At 39.6% G+C, this 19,938-nt stretch overlaps 1 protein-coding gene across 6 annotated transcripts in view; it reads left to right on the forward strand.

The window, feature by feature from the left end:
- GRAMD1C (GRAM domain containing 1C) overlaps window positions 1–19,938 on the forward strand; it is a 51,472-nt gene that overhangs the window by 12,860 nt on the left and 18,674 nt on the right. For all 6 annotated transcript variants that reach the window (XM_063148316.1, XM_063148317.1, XM_063148318.1 and 3 more), the window contains exons 3-8: window positions 4,403–4,487; window positions 7,235–7,338; window positions 9,092–9,187; window positions 10,339–10,419; window positions 16,699–16,817; window positions 18,023–18,143. In XM_063148316.1, coding sequence (XP_063004386.1) covers window positions 4,403–4,487; window positions 7,235–7,338; window positions 9,092–9,187; window positions 10,339–10,419; window positions 16,699–16,817; window positions 18,023–18,143 — 606 coding nt within the window. The remainder of the gene's footprint in view (window positions 1–4,402; window positions 4,488–7,234; window positions 7,339–9,091; window positions 9,188–10,338; window positions 10,420–16,698; window positions 16,818–18,022; window positions 18,144–19,938) is intronic.

Below are 19,938 nucleotides of genomic sequence, written 5' to 3' on the forward strand. Positions count from 1 at the left end.
CTTTAATTTCACTATTTCACTGAAAGTGGGATCTCTAGTATGTTTTGTTTAGGTTCTTTTTGGGGTTTGTTTTTTTGTTGGGTTTTTTTTTGGTTTTTTTTTGGTTTTTTTTTTTTTTGTAGGCTTTGGGTTGATATTTTTCCCTACTTTCACTTCCCCTAATCAGGTGCGTTTAAAGAACATTTGCAGTATAGAGGAGTCCTGTATAAAATCCAGACTTCTCTCTGACTGGGTGTTGTTCTTCTGGAGACTGTGTTCTTTTTCTTTCTCCTGATGCTAAGAAGGGTTTTATTGTTCAGTAGAATGGCAACAGCTTTTGCCAGAATACTTAATGTTTGTTTTAATAGGCTTATGTAAGATTAAAATGTACTTTTATCGTAACCTCACTAATACTTCCAAATTTGTTTTTGACCATGTCTAGAAACGTCATAGGAAAGTACAGGTCTTTGGGGAATGGTCAGATGATCTTCTATTTGGGGTTTAGAGTTAGTGGCTTGGATTTACATATTAGACAGAGGAGCAAAGCTTTAAGTTCCACGGGCAATATTTTGATGGTTAAGTGAGGCTTCTGAGCATAAAAGAAATGGTAGTTTGGGCAGCTTCCTTATAGGCTTGTTTGATTCTGGGACCCTGAGCCTGTGGTGATAACTGATTCTGAGGCTGAAGCTCAGTGGGAGGCATCTCTTGAAATTAGGTGATATGAGAGTTATTACCCTACTGATAAGTTCAACTTCCCTGTGATTTCAGCTGTTGAATTCATAGCTGCATGTCACAACTGTAGAATGCAAATCTTCAGGTTACCTGGGTTTTGTGGTCTCTCAAAACAATGGGAAAACACTAACAAAACAAATGCAGAATTATTGCGGTCATTAGTGATTGTTAAAAAATGTGCACACCATTCTGCTGAAGTTGATTGCTTATTTGCATGCTTAGTGATATCTGCAATCAAATAATTTCCTAATGATTAGGATTTTTGATGTACTCCTGAGAGAAGTTGTTGCTTAATTTTCCTCTGCAGTTTGCTAAATGGCTCAAATTGTTTGCAGTGGCTACACTTTGAAGATGTAAATGTGCAGGGAATCTGTTTTTCTTACCAGGCTTCTATCCTATAAATAACTCAGCTTAGTTCTATTTAAGTTTACATGTGTTTTTCTGGAACATGACTTTATATAGTTGAACCGTCCATTTCCAAACAAGGTATGAGAATCATTTGGTTTATGTGTCTCTAATATCTGGTTCTTACATAACTGTCTTCTGTAAAACTTCTTAGTTGTCACTGAAAATGGTTTTCTGTTGATGCTGTTTTACAGGTTTCTGGTTTATATTGTGGCTTCAGATGAAAAATGCTTAATAAATTGTTGGCTGCACTTAATAATTTCCTTGGTGATTAAATATAGCATGACCATAAATGCCTAAGATTATCCTCAGGCCAAGTGTTTGCCTGATGATTTATAATTAAACTTAGAAATGTGTATGTATTAAAAACAAGTTGCTGTTTTCATCTTGTGAGTGCCATGCTACGACCTGTTTTATGCCTTTCCTCTTTTTATATTTGGTGCTAGATTTCGTAACTCAGAGGTGGCAATCTGCTTCAAATACTGCCACATGTTGGACATTATAGTAGAGATTAGGAGAGATGCTGTATTCATAGAAATGTGTTGTTTTCTTCACTTTAAGGAAATTAAAGTTACCAATAGTGTTAAAATTGCCCCTCTTGTTTCCCAAGTTTGTTGACGGATCTCTACTCAATCACCAAGCCACCTGCTGAGTAGGTAAAAAGTACCTATTTAAGTGAGCTAGCTTTCATGCAAAGTAGGGAAAATATAAGGTTCAGAAGTTTCAATGTGCTCACATTTTTCTGCTGATGAGATAAGGATTCAGAGCAGACTCTGCCTAAGTGTCCTAGGAGCTCAGTAGAAATCTGCCATTAATAAGGTTTTCTTATAGTCCAGTCACTCATGACAATGCTTCTAAATGCCAGCAAGGGTTTCTAAGACAAACTGTAACAGGTTTTATGCTCTAGAAAATTTCAGTTCTAAGTTAAACTCAGTATCCAGAGTCTGGATTCATTTTTTCTGTTGAACTGGCTGATTCATGCACTAGTATAAATATGTCTGTGATGCTGTGATGCTTCCCTTTTCTTTGATTCCTTTTGTCTTATAACCACAAAGATGCTGAACTTCAGTGTAGCTCTTTGCTCTTGTATACATCATGTTTGAGAAACTACATTTCTCCTTAAAAGCATTGCTTCCTAAATCATGATTTCAGAAATTGTGACTTTTGTTTTCCTCTCATGGCAAACTAATTCTTTTATTCCCTGTATGCTGGTGTTGGCAATGCAAGTCCAGACGTCAGTCAGCTGAGGTAGGACTGTGTGTAAATCATAGGGACTCTGGAACTACAGGTGGAAACTTGACAGGTGTGAGTTAATTTTTCATTTTTCCCTATGTCTCTTTCCAGAGTAATTGCAAAGAACTAGATTTCTTCAAAGCAGTGCAGATATTGGATGCTTTTTTTGGATGATCAGTTAAAAGTGTGCATTTCAGGGCTGGATGTTGCAAGCCAAGAAACCATAACCCACCTACTTCAGCAGATTACGTGCTTTCCAAATGTTGTTTTTATAATCACAGAAATAACTGAAATATAACTGGAGGCATTACAGTTTAGAGACATGTCTAACATGTTTCTCTTTAGCTACACCCAAACCTTTCATGTTTACTTTTCTCAAAAGGGGAGGGGTGAATGCATTTTCTGTCTCCATCCCTTGCTGCCTTTTTGCATTACAATGCTCAGAATATCAGTGGACAGGAAATATGTACTCAAACAGAGGTCAAACATATAGACTTTCTTTTATTCATGGTGTAGATGGTAAATTGACTTATTTTTTAAGAGCTGATCTGTGTCAGAGCAACTTTGCGCTCTCACATGTTACATGCACTTGATCACTTGACTTTGAGGTTGCACTTGAACTTGCACTTGCTGTGGCCTAAGAGCTCAGTTCTCAAGTATAAGATGCCAGACAATTGTAAGATCTAAGTGTAGGGTTGTGTTCAGGGAACTTTTGAACTGCAAGAAGCAGGAATGTCCTCAGTGAAAAAGAGCAAAATGTGGGAATCTTGAGGAGGTGGGAGCAGTGCATTTGTTCTAGTTTATTAAAAGGGCCATCAAGCTGAAGAGAAGTCTGGTTTTGTCCTGGGGTTTTTTGGACAAGCACAAACATAGTGAAAGGATAATGCCAACTAAGATGCTGCAGGAGTGTGTCTAAAGTAAGGTCATACAGTCAAAATTAGTTCTTTGCCTCCTTTCTTCCTTCTTCCCCCATCCTAAATATAAATAGCAACTAATCTTATGATGGAGATGGGTTTAATGGTGAATGTCAAGTTTTGGAGTAATACGGGGGCTCAAGCAGAGAATAGCATCCATGTGCTTAAGATCTTTAGAAAGGTAAAAAAAAAAGTGTGAAAGAGGCTTTTGTAGTATATTTATACCTGGTTCTAGGAACGCTTAAAAGTGATTTCTTCCTGTAATAGTTTTAGTCCAGCTGAGTCATGGCCTTATACAGCATTTAGTTAAGACTGCCTCTAAAATAAGTGTCCAATATCTGTTAAGGAAAAAAAAAATGATCCTCTTACAACTGAAAATGAATAGTAGGACTTCTATGCAGAATATTTTCTGGAGAAGGTGCTAAACTCTTCATTTGTGTGGGAGCAGGGACATTGGTTTATAGGAGTAAGGAGTTAAAGTCCATTGAGATAGTCCTCTGCCGTGAGTTTACTGCCCAATTTGAATCTTAAGAAAATCCTAGACAATGATCTCTTTAAAATGGGGTGAACTGTAGAACATGACAGAAAATCAAGAAGTGATGGTGATGCTGCTATTCATTCTTACTGGAGGAAACTATTTTCTTTGTTCCTACAGTTCTAGTTACAGCAGCTGTTGAAAAATCCAGTGCATTGAAGTATTCCTGAAGTAATATTCCAAGGAGACATTGACGTTCTCTGTTGGGTCCTTTTGTTCTATTGGCCTCCATGAGGGCTTGATTTTTTTTCTGTCACCTCTGTGTTATGGCCTTGCTGCCTTTTCACTTGGTCTGTGCTAGAATATTTAGTCCCAGAAGGGCTCTCATCCCCTTATAGGGGGAGCAGGTTGCTATCATAGCACTGTAATGCCTTGTGACTGGCATCTGGCCTGATACAGGGAATAGTTTGGCCCATGCCAAATAAATACTCTTACATAAGTAAGCATAAAGTTACAGTGATGATCACATTTAGATACCACCTATTCTTTATTGCTCTTCTGAGGTTCATTTGTTCTTCAAGATAAAATTACACATCCAGTGTGAAGACAGTTGATGGCTGAAAATAAATCTGTTTGCATAACCTTTTACTGTTCTTTGTTGCAGCTCTCAAGTTCCACTTACAAATATAGGAGTGAGGAATTCAAGAGACAGTTTTCTCATCTGCCAGACTCAGAGAAACTCATAGTAGGTAAGAAGTAAGCACAGAAAAAGTCTTTGTCTTCTGTTTGGTGACTTCAGATTGCAGTCATGTCAAAGCATTTTGTGTTTTTTTTATGGCAAATTCTGACTACAGGTGATAACTCCCTATTCTCCTGTCTTTGAACTAGCAAAAATACTTTCAAGGAAAGCCAGGTCCATATTCCTCTCTTCTACTGCCTGCTTTGTGGGAAAAATAAAAAAGGGATGTTGTTTCTGAGACCCTGTTAACTAGGTAGATCATCTTTAGAAAAAGCTTTCCCCTTGCTCCCTGGAATTAATACCCTTTCCCAAGGCACCTTGATTAATGTGACTCCCGGGACAGAGTGACACGTGGGTGGTTGTAATTTAAAAGACTATTTTTCAGATGAATGGGAGAGGAAAGAAGCAGGTGTCAGAGAATATCAAACTATGATGCATTACTTTTCTCAGCACTGAAATACTCCTTTTCCTGCTCTCTTTCACTCCACTGCAGAATCCAAAGAAGGCAAGCATGTAACCCTGCCTCCTTTGCATAGTGATGCACCTTATTCCCTTCATCATCTGCCTGTGTTGTATTTATGTAACAAATACACTGTATATTTTCATACAGAAGTGGCATTGTGACTGTTTCAAGTTCATCTCTTATTTTATGCAACTTTTAAGGACGTGAATATTGAGAGGCTGTTTATTGTATGCTTGGAGTATGCAAGCAACAGCTCTGAAGCAGTTAAATCCCTGTGTCTTTTTCCAGTCTCAAGAGGCAGTTATCCTCTGAAATGCCTTATGCATTTTTAAAATACTTCAGTTGGGATGTGAAACAGAAGGAAAGGATATTACTTCAAAGCATTGTTTTGATGTTTCTCCTTCTGTTGGGTTGATGCAGAAAGCCATGGAGCAAACTCTGAAGCACAGTTTCAAAGGGACTGCGTAGGATTTAGAGAAAGATTTAGTAACGGGTTAATCTTAATCTGCTCCATAAGAAGCAAAGCCACTACTTTCATATAAATTTCTTTTACTCCATAAAAAGCAGTGTTTCCTTGAAAGGACTTTTTGCATCCTCCAAGCAAGGAGCTCTTCCTTTGCTTGGTGTAGAGAAACTTGGTCCAGGCTTTGCAGTGCTCCAAGAAACCACTGCTTGCTGCTGTTCATGAAAAGAATTGTTACTGCTTCTGTTTTTAAATCAACTGTTAAAATTAAGTAACTATTCCACTGTACTGAGCACTGCATGTAAATATTATAGAAAATAGTATTTTCTTAGGGAATTAATAAGGAATTACTTAGAGCTTCTAAATGGGAGCTTAAAGGAGTGCTATTATAATTTGCCTGAAAATGTTGTTTTCAAGCAACATATTAAGTTACAGTTGTGAAAACTTAAAAGGAGAAATGTTAATCTCTTCCATCTGTTTTGATATTCTCTTTTGTGTAGGTAGGTCAGAGTGGGATTGCTCATCAGTTGTCCAATGATGACCTCTGTAGGTCTGAATCCCTCTCCTAAAAAACACAGAAGTCAGATGCAAGCTTCTTAGTAATGCTCTCCTCAAGTCCTTAACTTCAAACTCCTGTTGTCTTCCTCTGTCAGCATTTTGATATCTGAGTTCTCAAATATGCACTTAGTTCTTTGGATTTAAGCTTCTGTAGTTCTAGTTGTAGTTACATCTCCAAGGGCTTGTATACATGACTCATTCTTGTTATAAGGAAATTTATTTCTGCTTGATTATTTGAGGAGGAAAATAGAGAACTTTTAAAATCATAATAAAAGCTTCTGTAAATGCAGATTCAGCTTGAAGTTAGGATGTTGGGGACTCCTGAAGTTCTTGATATTTGAACAAGGAGTCTATTAATTATGTTCCTGTAGTACACAAAATCAAAATTCTGGCTCAGACAATACCAGATATAAAGGTATTAGATACCTCTAAGGGCAAAATCACTAATATATATTGTATCAATACATACATTCTGCATATTTTGTGTACATTAGGTAGCCTTCTTTAGGTTGGACCTCGCCAAAGAAGTCCATCTTAATTATCTAGCAGCAGTTCTTCTGAAAAGTCCTTTTGTTTGAATCTTCAGGCTCTGAAACTGGGAAAGCTCTGAGATTTTTAAGAAATGCAACTAAATCCTCTGCTCTTGTTCTTATTTAGCAGGTATCTGATTATGGGTAATTAAATTGTAGATGAAATCAATTTCTCAATAGGGGTGTTTCAGTCAGAGACAGAATGATAAAAATGATAGTCAACTTCAGGAAATACCCCCTGCCTCAAGAACTGGATAGCTTCAATCTGCCTGTTAGTGTCTCACTCTGCAGATAGTTTTAGCTAGTGAAAGGCTCTGTTTAGTAGAAAACTATTATCTTGCTACAACATGAACTACTGTTACGTAGGAGTTGACAGTATAATCTGTTTTACTATAAAATATTTTGTTTAGATGCTTTGAAGTTTGACTAATGAATACTTCTCCCATATACTCCTGGTCTTGCCTGACACCTCTTCTCTGAAAACCTAAGATAGTACACAGGGGATGGAATACATAGATGGAATGCTGTCCTCACATGGATGTACCATCAGCTCTGGCTGTGGGCTGTTCCCAGAGCAATGGTCTGGATGCAAGTCAGTACAAGTCTGCCTTTGTAGACTTCTTAAAAGTGAAAGAAATGGCTTTTTATTGTATTGTAATACCCATTTCATTTCAGTTAACAGGTTTGGGTGAGCTGTGCTGCAGTCAGTGGGTGAGTAACTTGCTCTTGCTCTCTGTACACAGATTACGCCTGTGCGCTCCAGAAGGACATCCTGCTGCAAGGACGCCTGTACCTCTCTGAAAACTGGCTCTGCTTCCACAGCAACATTTTCCGATGGGAGACCACAGTAAGATCTCTTAGCTCACTTGAATCCCACCTTTTCCATGTCCTATTCTCTCAGGATATAGGATTAGATTCTCTCAGATATCATACTAGTAACTCCGGGCTGTGAAGAAAGAGCCTGCATCCCTGAGTGGAAATTCAAATCCTTGATGTAAAATAAGAGTAGCAGTGGAGGCATCTGAATGCTGAAGTAAGCCTGTTCAGTCTGTCATTCAGCAGAAGTAGTTTAGGAGTTATGCTAAAACTGGCTTTTTAGTTCTGGTAATGACAGTTTGCCTTTCCTTACCATGCAAAATTGTCCTATAAAGGAATGTAACACATAACCTCCTACTGTAAGTCCTGGGGCATGGCATGGTACATGGTGTTGCCCTATTCAGAACTCTCCAGTATTAAACCTTACTTGACATAGCCTTACATGTAAATATCAGCATCTAAAAATAGCTGAAGGGAATAGATAAATGACTTCTGCAAGTTCTCATATTGTGGTCTATGGCTTTTGAACAGTACAAGCAAAGGTAGATAGGTATTTGTGATATGTTGGCCCTTTATTTCTATCAGATTAGGTTAATGAGTTTAAATTTATTCATTCAGATGCAGTTGTTGCATCTGCTGCAGAACTTGCATGAAACAGTGAATAAGAAAATTAAGATAACCTAGCAAACAGAGGAGGGACAGGTCAAAATGTTCTGTGAACTATGAGACTGCTCATAACTTAAGTCAGTATCTCACATTTGAGTGCTCTGAAATATGCAGGACAAAAAACAAATAGCTTGTGTATTTAAGCCCGTGAGGGGCTGTAGAAATACTTAACTGAAAACCAAGCTTAATTTCATCAGATGGATTTGATTATTGAATATGTCTTATTTTAGATGTAAAATTAATTTAAAAATAAACTATAGTCTTGAATATATAATCTGTTCAAAGACTGATTGGTTTTTTTTTTTAATCCAAAACAGCATACATCCTGGTAACCTGTTTCTGCCTGTCTAGCAGGGTGATATCTTCAGCAATAGCTTTAGGCAATCTGAGCTCATCAACTACCATGATAGAGCCAAGTTTGGGACCTCATTAGCAGGCTGTGTTATTGCAAAGAGGGAGGGAGTAAGTGGAGAACTTCCTGCTCACACAGGAAAAAACAAGTTAGAGCTGTACCTTCCTCCTTTCTCTATGCTGAATGGCAGCACAGCCTTATATTCAAGAGAAGAGGGGGGGTAGGCTGGAAGGAAATAGCTTCTTGCAACCAGTCAGACCATGTTTTTCTAAACAGAAACATTTCAACTACTAATACACAAGTCAAATGTGCCTAGAAAGGCAGAATTTCTTGCAGTGACAAGACTGCAAATAAAATTTTGAAAATTGACTATATTGTAAACATCTGTGAGATAGATGAGAGAGATCAGGTAACAGACTATGTCCTGCTTGATGTATAGCATCCTGATTGGGATTGACTTTCAGATCTGTGATTTGTGTTTGGTTGGGATTGTGGCTGGAGGAGTGGAAGAAAAGCAGAAAGAACCACTTACTTCCCCAGCCCCAATGTGAAAGAAGAGGAGATGACTCTTAAGTCACCTCAGCTTCTACTTTGAAATGCTTGCTGTTAAAGCAGCAAATGGAGACAGTAATTGCCTTTGTGATCTCACCTGAATTGCATCCCAGAGTTTGGAGTTAGTTTGAGTTCTTCTTGCATGTTCTGTAACTTCTAAATTTTTAGTCATAAGTTATTTGTAATATGTCTTATTAAATGTGTTTCTGCTTAGATTTCTATTGCTTTGAAGGATATAACTTTCATGACAAAGGAGAAGACTGCTCGTCTCATTCCAAATGCCATACAAATAGCAACAAAAGGAGAGAAGGTAAAAATCTGTTTTTAAAAATATTCTTGCTAAATGATAGAGTCCTGAACACAGTACTTGTTCTAGTCTATATTTGCATAAGTACTTCCCTGTCAAATGTTTAAATGTGATTTGGATTAGAAGGCGGACTTAGATTTGGTCCCTGTGCATGTTTGCTTGCTAATTCATCTCCAGTTTGACTGCAGAATCCCTTAGTGGTGTTGATACAGTAACCAGAAAGTAAAAGTTTGTCTCACCTATTCAAAGGAAAACTAATTCAAAGCATGAATTCAGAATGTGTATTCTTCATACTGGAAAAATATCAAAGTCACTGGATTTCAAGTACTCCTTGAAGAAAACTACTGAAAACAAAAGGACTGTGATGTCATGGGTTTTGAGTAATGGAGAGATTTACCCCAGAACATGTGCTGGGAAATGAAGTTTTTAGGTGTGTATTTGAAAAACTAAAAAGCATGATGCAGAGTCTTATGTGTAATACACTTTGTGAGTAGTTCTTCTATAAATGCTTTAAAAATAATAATTATTGGCAAAGAACAGAGCTTTCCACTGTGAACCTGGAGCTGTTCTTTGGGAAGCAACTGTGATTCATCCTATTTGGCTGTTCCCTCTCAATTCATCCAGCATTAACTTTCATTGACAAGGAAGAGAGACCTCTTGGCTAAAAAAGCCCCAGCTTTCCAATGGGAAAGATTCTAATACTTGAAATGATGCATATAATTTGATCTTCTATTTTAATTATTTTAATTTCACATCATCTTGTGTGAAAAAGTTAGTAAAAGGCTTATGGGGCAGAAGAATAGAAATAGCTGTGGCCTGTGAGAAACAGGCATATGTATTTCTGATTTGTTCAACCTCCTGGGGGAAAAATTTAAGTGTGTTTAAGTTGAGGAGGGAGCTCTTCCTTTATACCAAGGGTAGTGACATGGCCAGAACAGCATGTGTCTTCATTTACTGTGTGGACATTGGGGAAAATCATCACTGAAAGTGATTAAAACTGTGGAACCTGAGGAACATGACCCCAAGTTTGTTGAATGTGAAATGAGTCAAGCTGTTACTGATGACCTTGGCCTATTCGAGATACAAGGAAGCATTCTGGGATTCCTGAAGATAGCTACATGTGAGCTTATGTTTTACTTTGTTTTTTTCTGCAGTTTTTCTTCACATCATTCAGTGCAAGAGACAGAAGCTACCTCAGTATCTTCCGTTTGTGGCAGAATGTGTTGCTGGATAAGGTAAGCTTGTCTGCAACACTACCTGTGGTTAAGCAGCCAAATCAACTTTTTCTAATGTTGACAGATGTACCTCTGGAGAATAAGAGACTAGAATTTGCTTTTCTTTTCTGACTTAGAATTCTAATCTGATGTTCTGCTTTGGTTCCTTGTACTTTAGATCACAGACAAAATTCTCATCTTTTCCTTCTCAGACTGCCACCTACAACTCTGCTGTTGAAGGAGCATTTTGTCTTTCCATATAGTTTGCATGCTTCTCTTCACTATGAGCTCAAGCATATGTTACTAAATTGATATGCATTTGCTTCACATTTTCTATGCCTAATTTGTGATCAAAAAGGCAAGACATTTTCTCAGTGAAAACTTCAAGGAAAAGAGGCCAAAACTCCTTATTAGATAAGTTAGCTGAACCTTTGCCAGCCTACTCATTACAACTCTGCTGACCTTGCATAAATGCAATAAAAGCAGGCTGTATGATATGGAAGTGTATTTTGGCAACTTTGGCTGGTTAGCTTGATTTATATTGCAATTTGTGGCTACTTAAGCTAATCTTTCTAAAAATAGACTGACACATTTGCAGAACATCATGAAAGACAGACAAGACAATTTTTTGTAAGAAAGACAATTTTGTAAACCAGTTCCTTCCTGCTTGTCTCTCATTGTTTAAATATTTCAATTCAGTTGCAATTACACACCAAAATATCCATATATAACACTGCAACGATCCCCAAAGGTTTAAAGCTGTTTTGCTACTTACACATAGTAGCTACACTTTTTTTTCTTTTTGTTGGATGAATTTTAGGGCAGACTAGAGGCACTTGTTGTCAAAAAGAGCACTGAAAATAAAGGCAAGTGCTATTTAAGGCAAAACCAATGTTTCTTGCAAATCCCTTGTCCCTCAAATCAAATACTATTTAATTGATTTGAATCCAGCCACAATGTACTTTGTCACCTTTTGATAGAAACAAGCAACTGGAAGTAACCTTGCTTTCTTTCATTGTGCAGTTTGTCAGAAATGGCACTTATGTTATTCACTTATTTAGTTTGTGGTGCTGGAGGGTCAATGTATGGACATCCAGATATACAAACCTATCCTAGGACTGGAACAGAGGTAACAAGCTTTGTGCTGTTCAGTATTAATTTTTCTTGTGTGTTTCTTCTCTGACACTGAAATGAGTGTCATGTTAGGATCAAATTTTCACTTGAGAATAGTAGCAAAAGGATAGATAAGAAAACAGGAGGCATGGAATGCATGCAAGATGAGATTAATTAAGCCAGCAGGTTTTAGGGACCAGTGCATTAGAGTAGCTTGGGAACTATCCTTATTATTTATGTCAAATCTTACTGTTAGCTTGCTTTCATCCTCACTGCAGTATGTTAAAAGATAAACCTGTTTATGAGAATTTCTGCTTGGGCTTCTTAGTTGTAAAATGGAGCATGGTCATGAGGTGTATCTAGAGCTTTTTAATATAGTATGTTTAGAACTATTATTGAAACAGGATTTCTGTTAGGTTGAGCTCCTACTTCTGAAACATAGTAATGACTTCTGATTCTCTGCTAGAATGTGTTTGAGTCACCTGTCAGCCTTCTTTATATTCTTTACTAGCTAAAGCTATAGAGGGGCACTGTGAAGTTGAAAGTAGAAACTGAAGTTGCTGGAGCTGGATCCACTGACACTACTAGAATGGCAGCTGTCTACTGAAGTAATACTAAAAGAGAGCCCTTGGTGTTTTCAAGCAGTTTTGATGTTTTCTCCCCACCACTCCAATGTCAGGAACCGCATACCTTTGGAAAATGTCCCATGCACCTGAGGCCCTGCCATGGTACGCAGCGCCTGAGTGTGCGGAGTTTGGTGTTCCTGGCTTCAGTGATCAAAGGGATGCCATCAGAATTTGTATGGCTTTTGACAAAAAACAAATGTCACTCTGGAACCAGTTCCAAAAGGAGCTGGTTTTAATGTTTCCTCTGCCAATAGCTAAATGTTTTGAAGCCTTTGAATAGCTTGTTTATATTCTGGAGCACATCTTCTAGACCTGGAGATGACATCCAACAGTTAAATTATGAAATAAAGTTGTCATCAAAAGTACAAATCTTACTTTGAGTGTCATAGTGCTGGTTTGCACCACCTGACAGTGAAGAATCCCCAGTTTTCAGGATTTGGATCCAGGGGACTGGAATTACATTTGCTTCAAATCATGGTTGTACAGAGGTAAATTTTACTCCCTGGCCTCCTCAGCACTTCTGGGCACAGATTTTGTGCTATGAAGTCTCACCTCTGAGGAGTGACCTGTCTGCATTAGCTGATTCACCTTAAGCTTTCACCACCTGTGGAACTTGTTGGTGGGGTCAGCCTCATACCCTTTCCCAGATCTCCATCTGGTGGCCATTCTGCCTTGTACCTCCCAAATATTGCATGTCCTAGGTGGTTGAACAAGTAGTGTTTTGACAAGTCTGCCTTTCTGTCAGAAGTTCTGCACTGTGCAAGAGAACCAGCAAATGGTTACATGCTATTCTGTGCCCAGACTTACTTCATCCATCAAGATGGTTCCCCGCAGCTTTGCACCACTGCTCTGACAGGACTCCCAGTCCTCCTCAGCTCAGTTACAATTTTGTAGCTTGTAACTTCTTCAGACCTTGCTCAGAATACACTATAGTGTGTTTGGTGCCCTTCAACTCTAGTTCCTCTGCAAGTCAGTGGGTACTTTCTTCTTAACACGGGTCTTTCTTAGGCTTTTTCATTTTTAAATGTCTGTGGAAAGACTTTTTTTCTTTGAAGGAAAATTACACTTTATTTGTTTTTCCATCCCTGTTGCAAAACATGTGCAGAGTGAGTCTTGTAGGCTTTTACCTTGCCATTGTGTTTTAAATGATCCAGCATCATGGAAAATAAGGAATCATTAATGCAGGTCTGGAAGAGACATGACACCGGTCTTGATAAAACAGATAGCTGCTTCCACATCCACTGCAGCTTTCAATAATACTTCAGTTTCTAAAATCAGCCAAAAATCCTATTTTGCAGTGGGCTTTCCAGATTGGCACAAGAAATTTATTCATGGCTGCTATTGACAATAAGAGCAGTGCCATTCACAGTTTTGCTTTGTTTTCCTAAACCTTACAGGTGTCAAATATCCTTCAAGTTTAAGGGAGAAGGAACAAATTAAAATGTAATTAGGCAGGTCATTCAAATCCCAAACAAACACAGCGCTCCTTATTTCTAATGGAACAAGATCTTAACTTAATCGGTCTCAATTCCCATGAGTCCTCTGCCTTAGAGTTGGATTTATTTTCCTATTGTTCTTCTTATGCTTTGCTGGGTAGAGATTTGCACCTGTCTCCGAAGACATTGTAGCAGGTAAGTCTAGAGGTGTGAGAAGGGACCAGAATTTCTGATCACCTGGGCTTCCTGTGGCAAGCATCTTCCAGGACAGCAGTTCTGCCTTCCCCAGCAGTTTCTCAGGGAAGGTTGTGAAAAGAGAGATGTTTATTTGCACCTTTGTGTACAACAAGATTAATTTGAGAGATGAAGGAAGACTTGGTTTGATTCTGAGCTTCATGTTTAGGCAATTAGAGGGGGAGTTTGCTGTTTCCCTCCCCTATTCTGCAAACAATCAGAGTTCTGTATCAGAGTTGCCTGGTATAAGTGTGGTGTGTGGTGAGGGCTGTCTCTTTAGTCAACCTGTATGGCAGGTCTTGTTCTTATTTCTGCATTTATCCATAGAGGGTAAAAATCATCAGCTTTGCTTCTGTCGGTGGTACTCTGTAGTATTGCTTGTGCCATGACACTGCTTTGTCTAGCATTAAGCAAAATATTGATGATCTGTGCTCTGCTTGAAAAGACAGAAGTGTATCCCAGCTGCTTCTTGTAGCCTTTGTTTTTGTATACAAAGAGAACTGAGGGAAAACGTGGTGTAGACCATCACCTTGAATGGGCAAAGTAATGAATGTTTAGATTCTGCCTTTCAAGCTTCAGAGCTTCTCTAAGACATCTCTCAGAAGCAGAAGTCTGACCCAGAAAATTTATGCCCTTTTTTGTTTTCAAAACGGACTGGTTCTGATACAATAAAGCAAATCTCCTTTGATCTTGGCTTGTGACCCTTAAGAACTTACTATATCTAGCTGAGCTAGGAATAATTGAGCATAGTGGAAGAATCCTGTTTTAGAAGCAGAAGTTTGTAACATTGCTTTTACAAAACAACAGGAAACAGCTTTATAGATTCCTTTATAGAAGCTGAAAAGCTTCTCTGCTTTCCTCGAACTATTGAGCTGACTGTAAAAGGGCGGACTGATTTGCCCATAGAAAGAACATACTGGCCAAATTATTAGCAACGTTAACTCTGTACCATTATGACTGGGAATCAAGGCATTGGCAATATTGGGCAACAGAAATGAAAATGGCTTTATTTCTGTCCTTTGATTCCTAGTTGGAAGGTGTGCTAGCTAAAGATTCACCTCAATCGTATTTTGAAACCATGTAATGCCCACCCCTGGTTTTGGCCATTTAATAAGAACTGTAGGCAGTTGTTTGTGGTTATGAGTTTATTGTTTCAGAAGACAGAATGCCTGGGGAAAGTAAGGCCAGCTGTAAGTGGATGCATGTGTTTCAGCACTGCGTTGCTCTGTAGAACAAACCCGCGTGCAGAGGGAGGCTGCTATGACCCTTGCTTTATAGCTGTGTGTTTTGTGTTTTAATGTTTACTTTGCCCTCGCTAGGATTAAATACCTTGAAACCGATCTCTGCCAATAGGGTTCTTGTTGCCAGCTGCTTTCTGAAAAGCCCGAAACCGTGTTGTGCTGGAAAATACCCGAGGGAAAAACCCTTCCTGGTCCCCCGAGTTGGGCTGTTTGTCCCGGCCCTGGGGGGAGCGGTTCCCGTGCCATGCGATGCGATGCAGCGCGGGGATGCCGCAGCGGGGGCGTGGGGACAGCGGGATCCCCGCGGGGCCCGGCGGCCGAGATTGGCACTGTCCCGCCCCGGGCGGGCGGCGGCAGCCGAGCAAGGCGCTGCCCCGGCCCCGGCGCCGCCGCCCAGCAGGAAGTGGGAGCGCGGCGGCGGCTCCCGGCGGGAGCGGGGCCGGCCCGGCAGCGGCGCTGCCCCGCGGGACGCGCCAGGTGGGTCGCGGAGCGGGACGGGGCGCGGGCAGCGCCGGGGCTGCTGCGGGCGCGAATTTACATCCTGAGGGCGGGTCAGCTCCTCCGTGCCTGTCTAAAATTGCGGGTGCTGTAACTAACACTCTTCAGGTGAGGCAAGCGGGTGGAGAGGATCATTTAAAGGCCTGTTAAATAATGCATGGGTATTTAATGTCATCATTTCATGCAAATAGTAAGCGCTACTTGTGTTACTGCCTCATTAGCGCAGTTCTGTTCCCTTGATCAATATGGATGGTGGCCGAGGCACATTTTCCAGTGTGGTGTCTCCTGTTTTAAGATCGCTAGTATTTCTCTCTGAGCTCTGTTAAATACAAAAGCCTTTGATTTCTTTTCTTTCTCTTTCTTTTTTTTCACACCCCCTCCCCCCCAAGTCCTTTACAGCTAAGGTGGACTTTGAAACTCATTGCTTACTTTGCAGATATGAGTGTGTCATACTACTTTCACCTCCAAGCTTTCCTGACAATTTAAGAGAACTTAAATATGTCTCGGTAGGTGTGGGAATTCTTGGAACAGGATAGAGATATTGTAGAGAAGGAGAAGACTTAGCTAGTCCTCAATCAAGGTAATCCTGAGGAAAAGCAACTACTTTTCATTAAGAGGATGCTGGTGGTACAAAGTGAGGACCTTCTGTCCCACCTTGGCGAAGTGGACATTTGGCTGACCTAGACACCAGTGTAGTGACTGAAATGCTAGCCTCCCACAATTTGTAAAGTACTCTGAGCATCCTCAGGAAACAGGTGGGTATCTATTAAACAGTTTGTTCAGAATCAAAGAGGTAATTACTTACCTTGTGCCATATCAAGTGAAGTTCAAGAGGGAGGTACCTTGAAGGTATCTATGAAAATATTGGTGACATGTGAAGAAGCAAGTAATGGCTACAAGTGTGTGTTTTCTTAAAATGATGATTTTTCTTACATTGGTATGGTTGGTTGAACAGCAGTGGGAGTGTGGAGTAGACAGGAGTACAGTTGCCCAAAATGCTGAAACCCAATCTCGGAACGTGATACCTGAATGCTTTTGGTCCTTGTCAGAATTGAGGTTAAAGGCTGTGGTGTAATACAAACTTGTTGCTGTTTTTCCTCCAGTGCCTTACTGTTCCATACCGTGGTTCTTGACTAGCCTGCTTTGTTTCAGAGGCTGACCAAGCAGGAATTCTGGCAGCTGGTGCACCAGAGCTATGGCTCTGAGCTGGGCCTGAACAGCGAGGAGATGGAGAGCTTCCACTCATCGTCAGAGGACAACGGGCAGTCTCGGTAAGGAGAGGCTGAACAGCCTATTGAAACATCTGGGGAGAAGCAGTGTCCTCTTTCTTAGAAACTCAGTTTCTAAAGAGCTGCTGTAGCCTTACCAGAATGGTTGAGCCTGTAGTATAAGTGTGCAAAGGTCTGAACTGCATAGACTGAGTGGGCATGAAAACTTAACTGTGTGAATTTGCTAAAATAGTAGCAGTGCAGCTGAGGCCCCTTAGAAGAGGAGAGAGGAACACCTTGTTCTAACCCTAGATCTGCTTGGGGACCAGCATAGGGTAGCTTAAATAGGAGCCTTTTTGCATGATGGTGCCTAGTCCATCTAGCACCTTTATGCCCTTCAACAGTTTGGAAGGTTTGCATACAATGGACCTATATTATGGTTCAGATGCTTGCTTTCTTCCTGTCCTCTGTGGAGACTGAAATACTTGTTTTGCCTTGTTCCCCCGATATCTGATGTCTTAGCTTATTTTTGTATTGTCCTCAGTTTGAATTAAGAAACAGGAAAAATAATATAACAAGCCAGAATAGTTGTAATAATAATGATGTGGAGTTTGGAAGTTTCCTTGATTTTTTTGAACAAATGTGAACTGATTTATGACCTGCCAGTGTCAATCTAATAACAGCACTTTACATATCTCTGTGTAAATAAGTATGACTCTCCAAAACGGAACAATGTAATTTGACTCTTTAATCCTGTGTTATCTGAGTATGTTTGTGAGAAAAATGTCTTGAGTTCATTACAGGCTTCAAAAGATGTTCTATTAAGTATTTTTGAGGTGTTTTTTTTGTTTGATTGGTTTGGTTTCTGTTTTAGGTTTGCTTGGATTTTTTTTTTTGTTATGTTTTGGGTTTTTTTCTGTTAGAAAGTTGCAACTTTGGAATAAGCTATGCAGGAAAAAAATTAATTTCTGACACTTTCATAATGCTTTTTCTTTCCAAACTAGGTAAAAGCTGTATGTTTCCTCATTTCTCACAGCACTCACTTTCTTGGTGTCATTAACCTTATGATCAGAAGCTGAATGTTCTAAGAGGTGGCTGAAATGAGGAAGATGGCTTGGTATTCGTGAGCTGCATGTAGGAAGAATGACTTGGTAGTTTTTAATGTTATCTGAATAGCCATGTTTTGCAATGCGAAAATCCCACGAGATGCTTTCTCGGATTTCTCAGTGCTTAGATCTCCAAAGATATCTTCTTTTTGCTTTGGACAGATCCAGCATTTGTGATGATTCTGGAGAAAGGGATGAAAAACTACCCAAAATGATTGGTTTAGTTCATGAGCCCACACTTCAAACAGAAGGAGAGTCACTCAACAGACACATGTTGCCAGGAGTAAGTGCTGACACAGCCTTTCTTACTGATAAGTGTATGTGCTTAACGTGTATGTCTGCAAACATAGGCTGAATGGAGATTGTAACTTCCAAGGAAGTCTTTGAGAACTCAAGAATGTTTCTTAAATTTGAAAATGAGCGAAATTCTGTGTAAGAGAATATTGTTGGTATGAGCTTCAGCAGTGCTCTGTCACTAATTCGCTGCGCAGCCTTGCTACAATGCTGAGGCTTATGCCCTGGTCTGTTTTTTTTTCCCCTTTAGAAACAAAACTTCTTGGTTTTTCTTATCCAGTTCCCAAGGGGACCATATTTGTGTTTTATCCAAGTGCTTTTTGAAAGTAATGCCTTTTTCACTTCCAATGCTTTCTTGCTTGTGCTTATTTGTCATTTAAAATGATATCTTCTCTTATTCTATCTCCTATATATAAGGCTTATTAAATGGTAGTTACACTTTGTCTTCCTTGCCTTCAATGGTCAGTCTGCTGTTGTGAATATATGAAACCTTTTTTAATGCTTCAGAAGGAAGGGGAAAGACCCTCCACGTGCTATAATAAAGATGAATTTTACCTTGACCTTGATGCCTTGGGTTAGTACAGCTAACAAGCATGAATGCTTGCTCGTGTTCACTCATGTTGTATGAATTTGTGAATGTGTTTGGCTAGTGTGAGCAGCAAGTGCATTAGTAGTGATATGAGATGGGCACAGTGTCTAGCACAGCTACTGGGGCTTCTGTGTGCAGCTGTAGTCCTAAAAAGTTGCAGGTATTTTCTCTTGGTTATTAGGTGTCCCAAAGGTCTTGGAAAAGAAAATAAACCGCTAATGCATTTTTTATAAGCTTCACTAGGGTTGGGTACTTAATTACCAGTTTTGCTTAGGAGAATATGTGAAGGAAGAAAGGAGATTATTTTAATAGTTTTTACTACCCTACCTTTAAATCTTCTGGCTTTTGTCACTTGCTGAAACTGACCTGGAGGTTAAGTAGGATTTAAATAATTTTGCCAAAATCCAAGTTGATGGCTAGAGATTCATATCCAGCAAAGAATATTGGGGTTTCTCAGATGTTAAAAGCATGGATGCTTGAGTGATGGGTACTCTTCATACTCCATCACTCAAGCAGTATGAAACAAGATTTTTGGAGAGTTGTAGGGGAGGCCTGAGAGTACTGAGGATGCTGTTGGAATTTGGACTGTTTGGCATAACTAAAAATCTACACAGGTAGCCTTAGTTTGCACTTGTAAATCTTACTTGCGCAAGAACAAGCCATTTAAAGATAATTGCTGTGCCTGGAAAAGAAGCCACACCCCAAGATGTCTCTTGCAGGTGCTAAATCTGATTTGGCATCTTGGTAAGGAGGAATGCCTGGGGATTTGGTCTGCAAAAATGCCAGTGTTCTGCCTTGAATAAACTGCTTCTGAAGTCTTTTAATGGTAGCGTTAAAGTGTGGTCTTGATAAATGTGTAACTAAACTGTTTACTGTTTCAGGGTAGCTAAAGTGCACAATGATTTTGTTTAGCTGTATGTGTCACTTGGCATTACTCAAGAATATCCATGCTGTCTCCACAGCCCCAGGATTGCAGCATATTTTGTAGAACCACAAGGGCAGTCGGAGGAGGCAGTAGTGCTTAGAATGTATTTATCAGAAGTCATCACAGTGATGACACAAAGCACACTTAATCACCTTCCAAAGACTGGAGGGAAACAGGCTTAAATTCCCTTTACTGCTCTGATAGACAAAGTAAGGCCCAAAGCTCTCCTAAGATGAAGATCTGAATAGTGGAGGTCTAGTATTATGCCCA

Source organism: Melospiza melodia, chromosome 2, assembly GCF_035770615.1.
Source record: "Melospiza melodia melodia isolate bMelMel2 chromosome 2, bMelMel2.pri, whole genome shotgun sequence".
Classification (NCBI taxonomy): Eukaryota; Metazoa; Chordata; class Aves; order Passeriformes; family Passerellidae; genus Melospiza; species Melospiza melodia.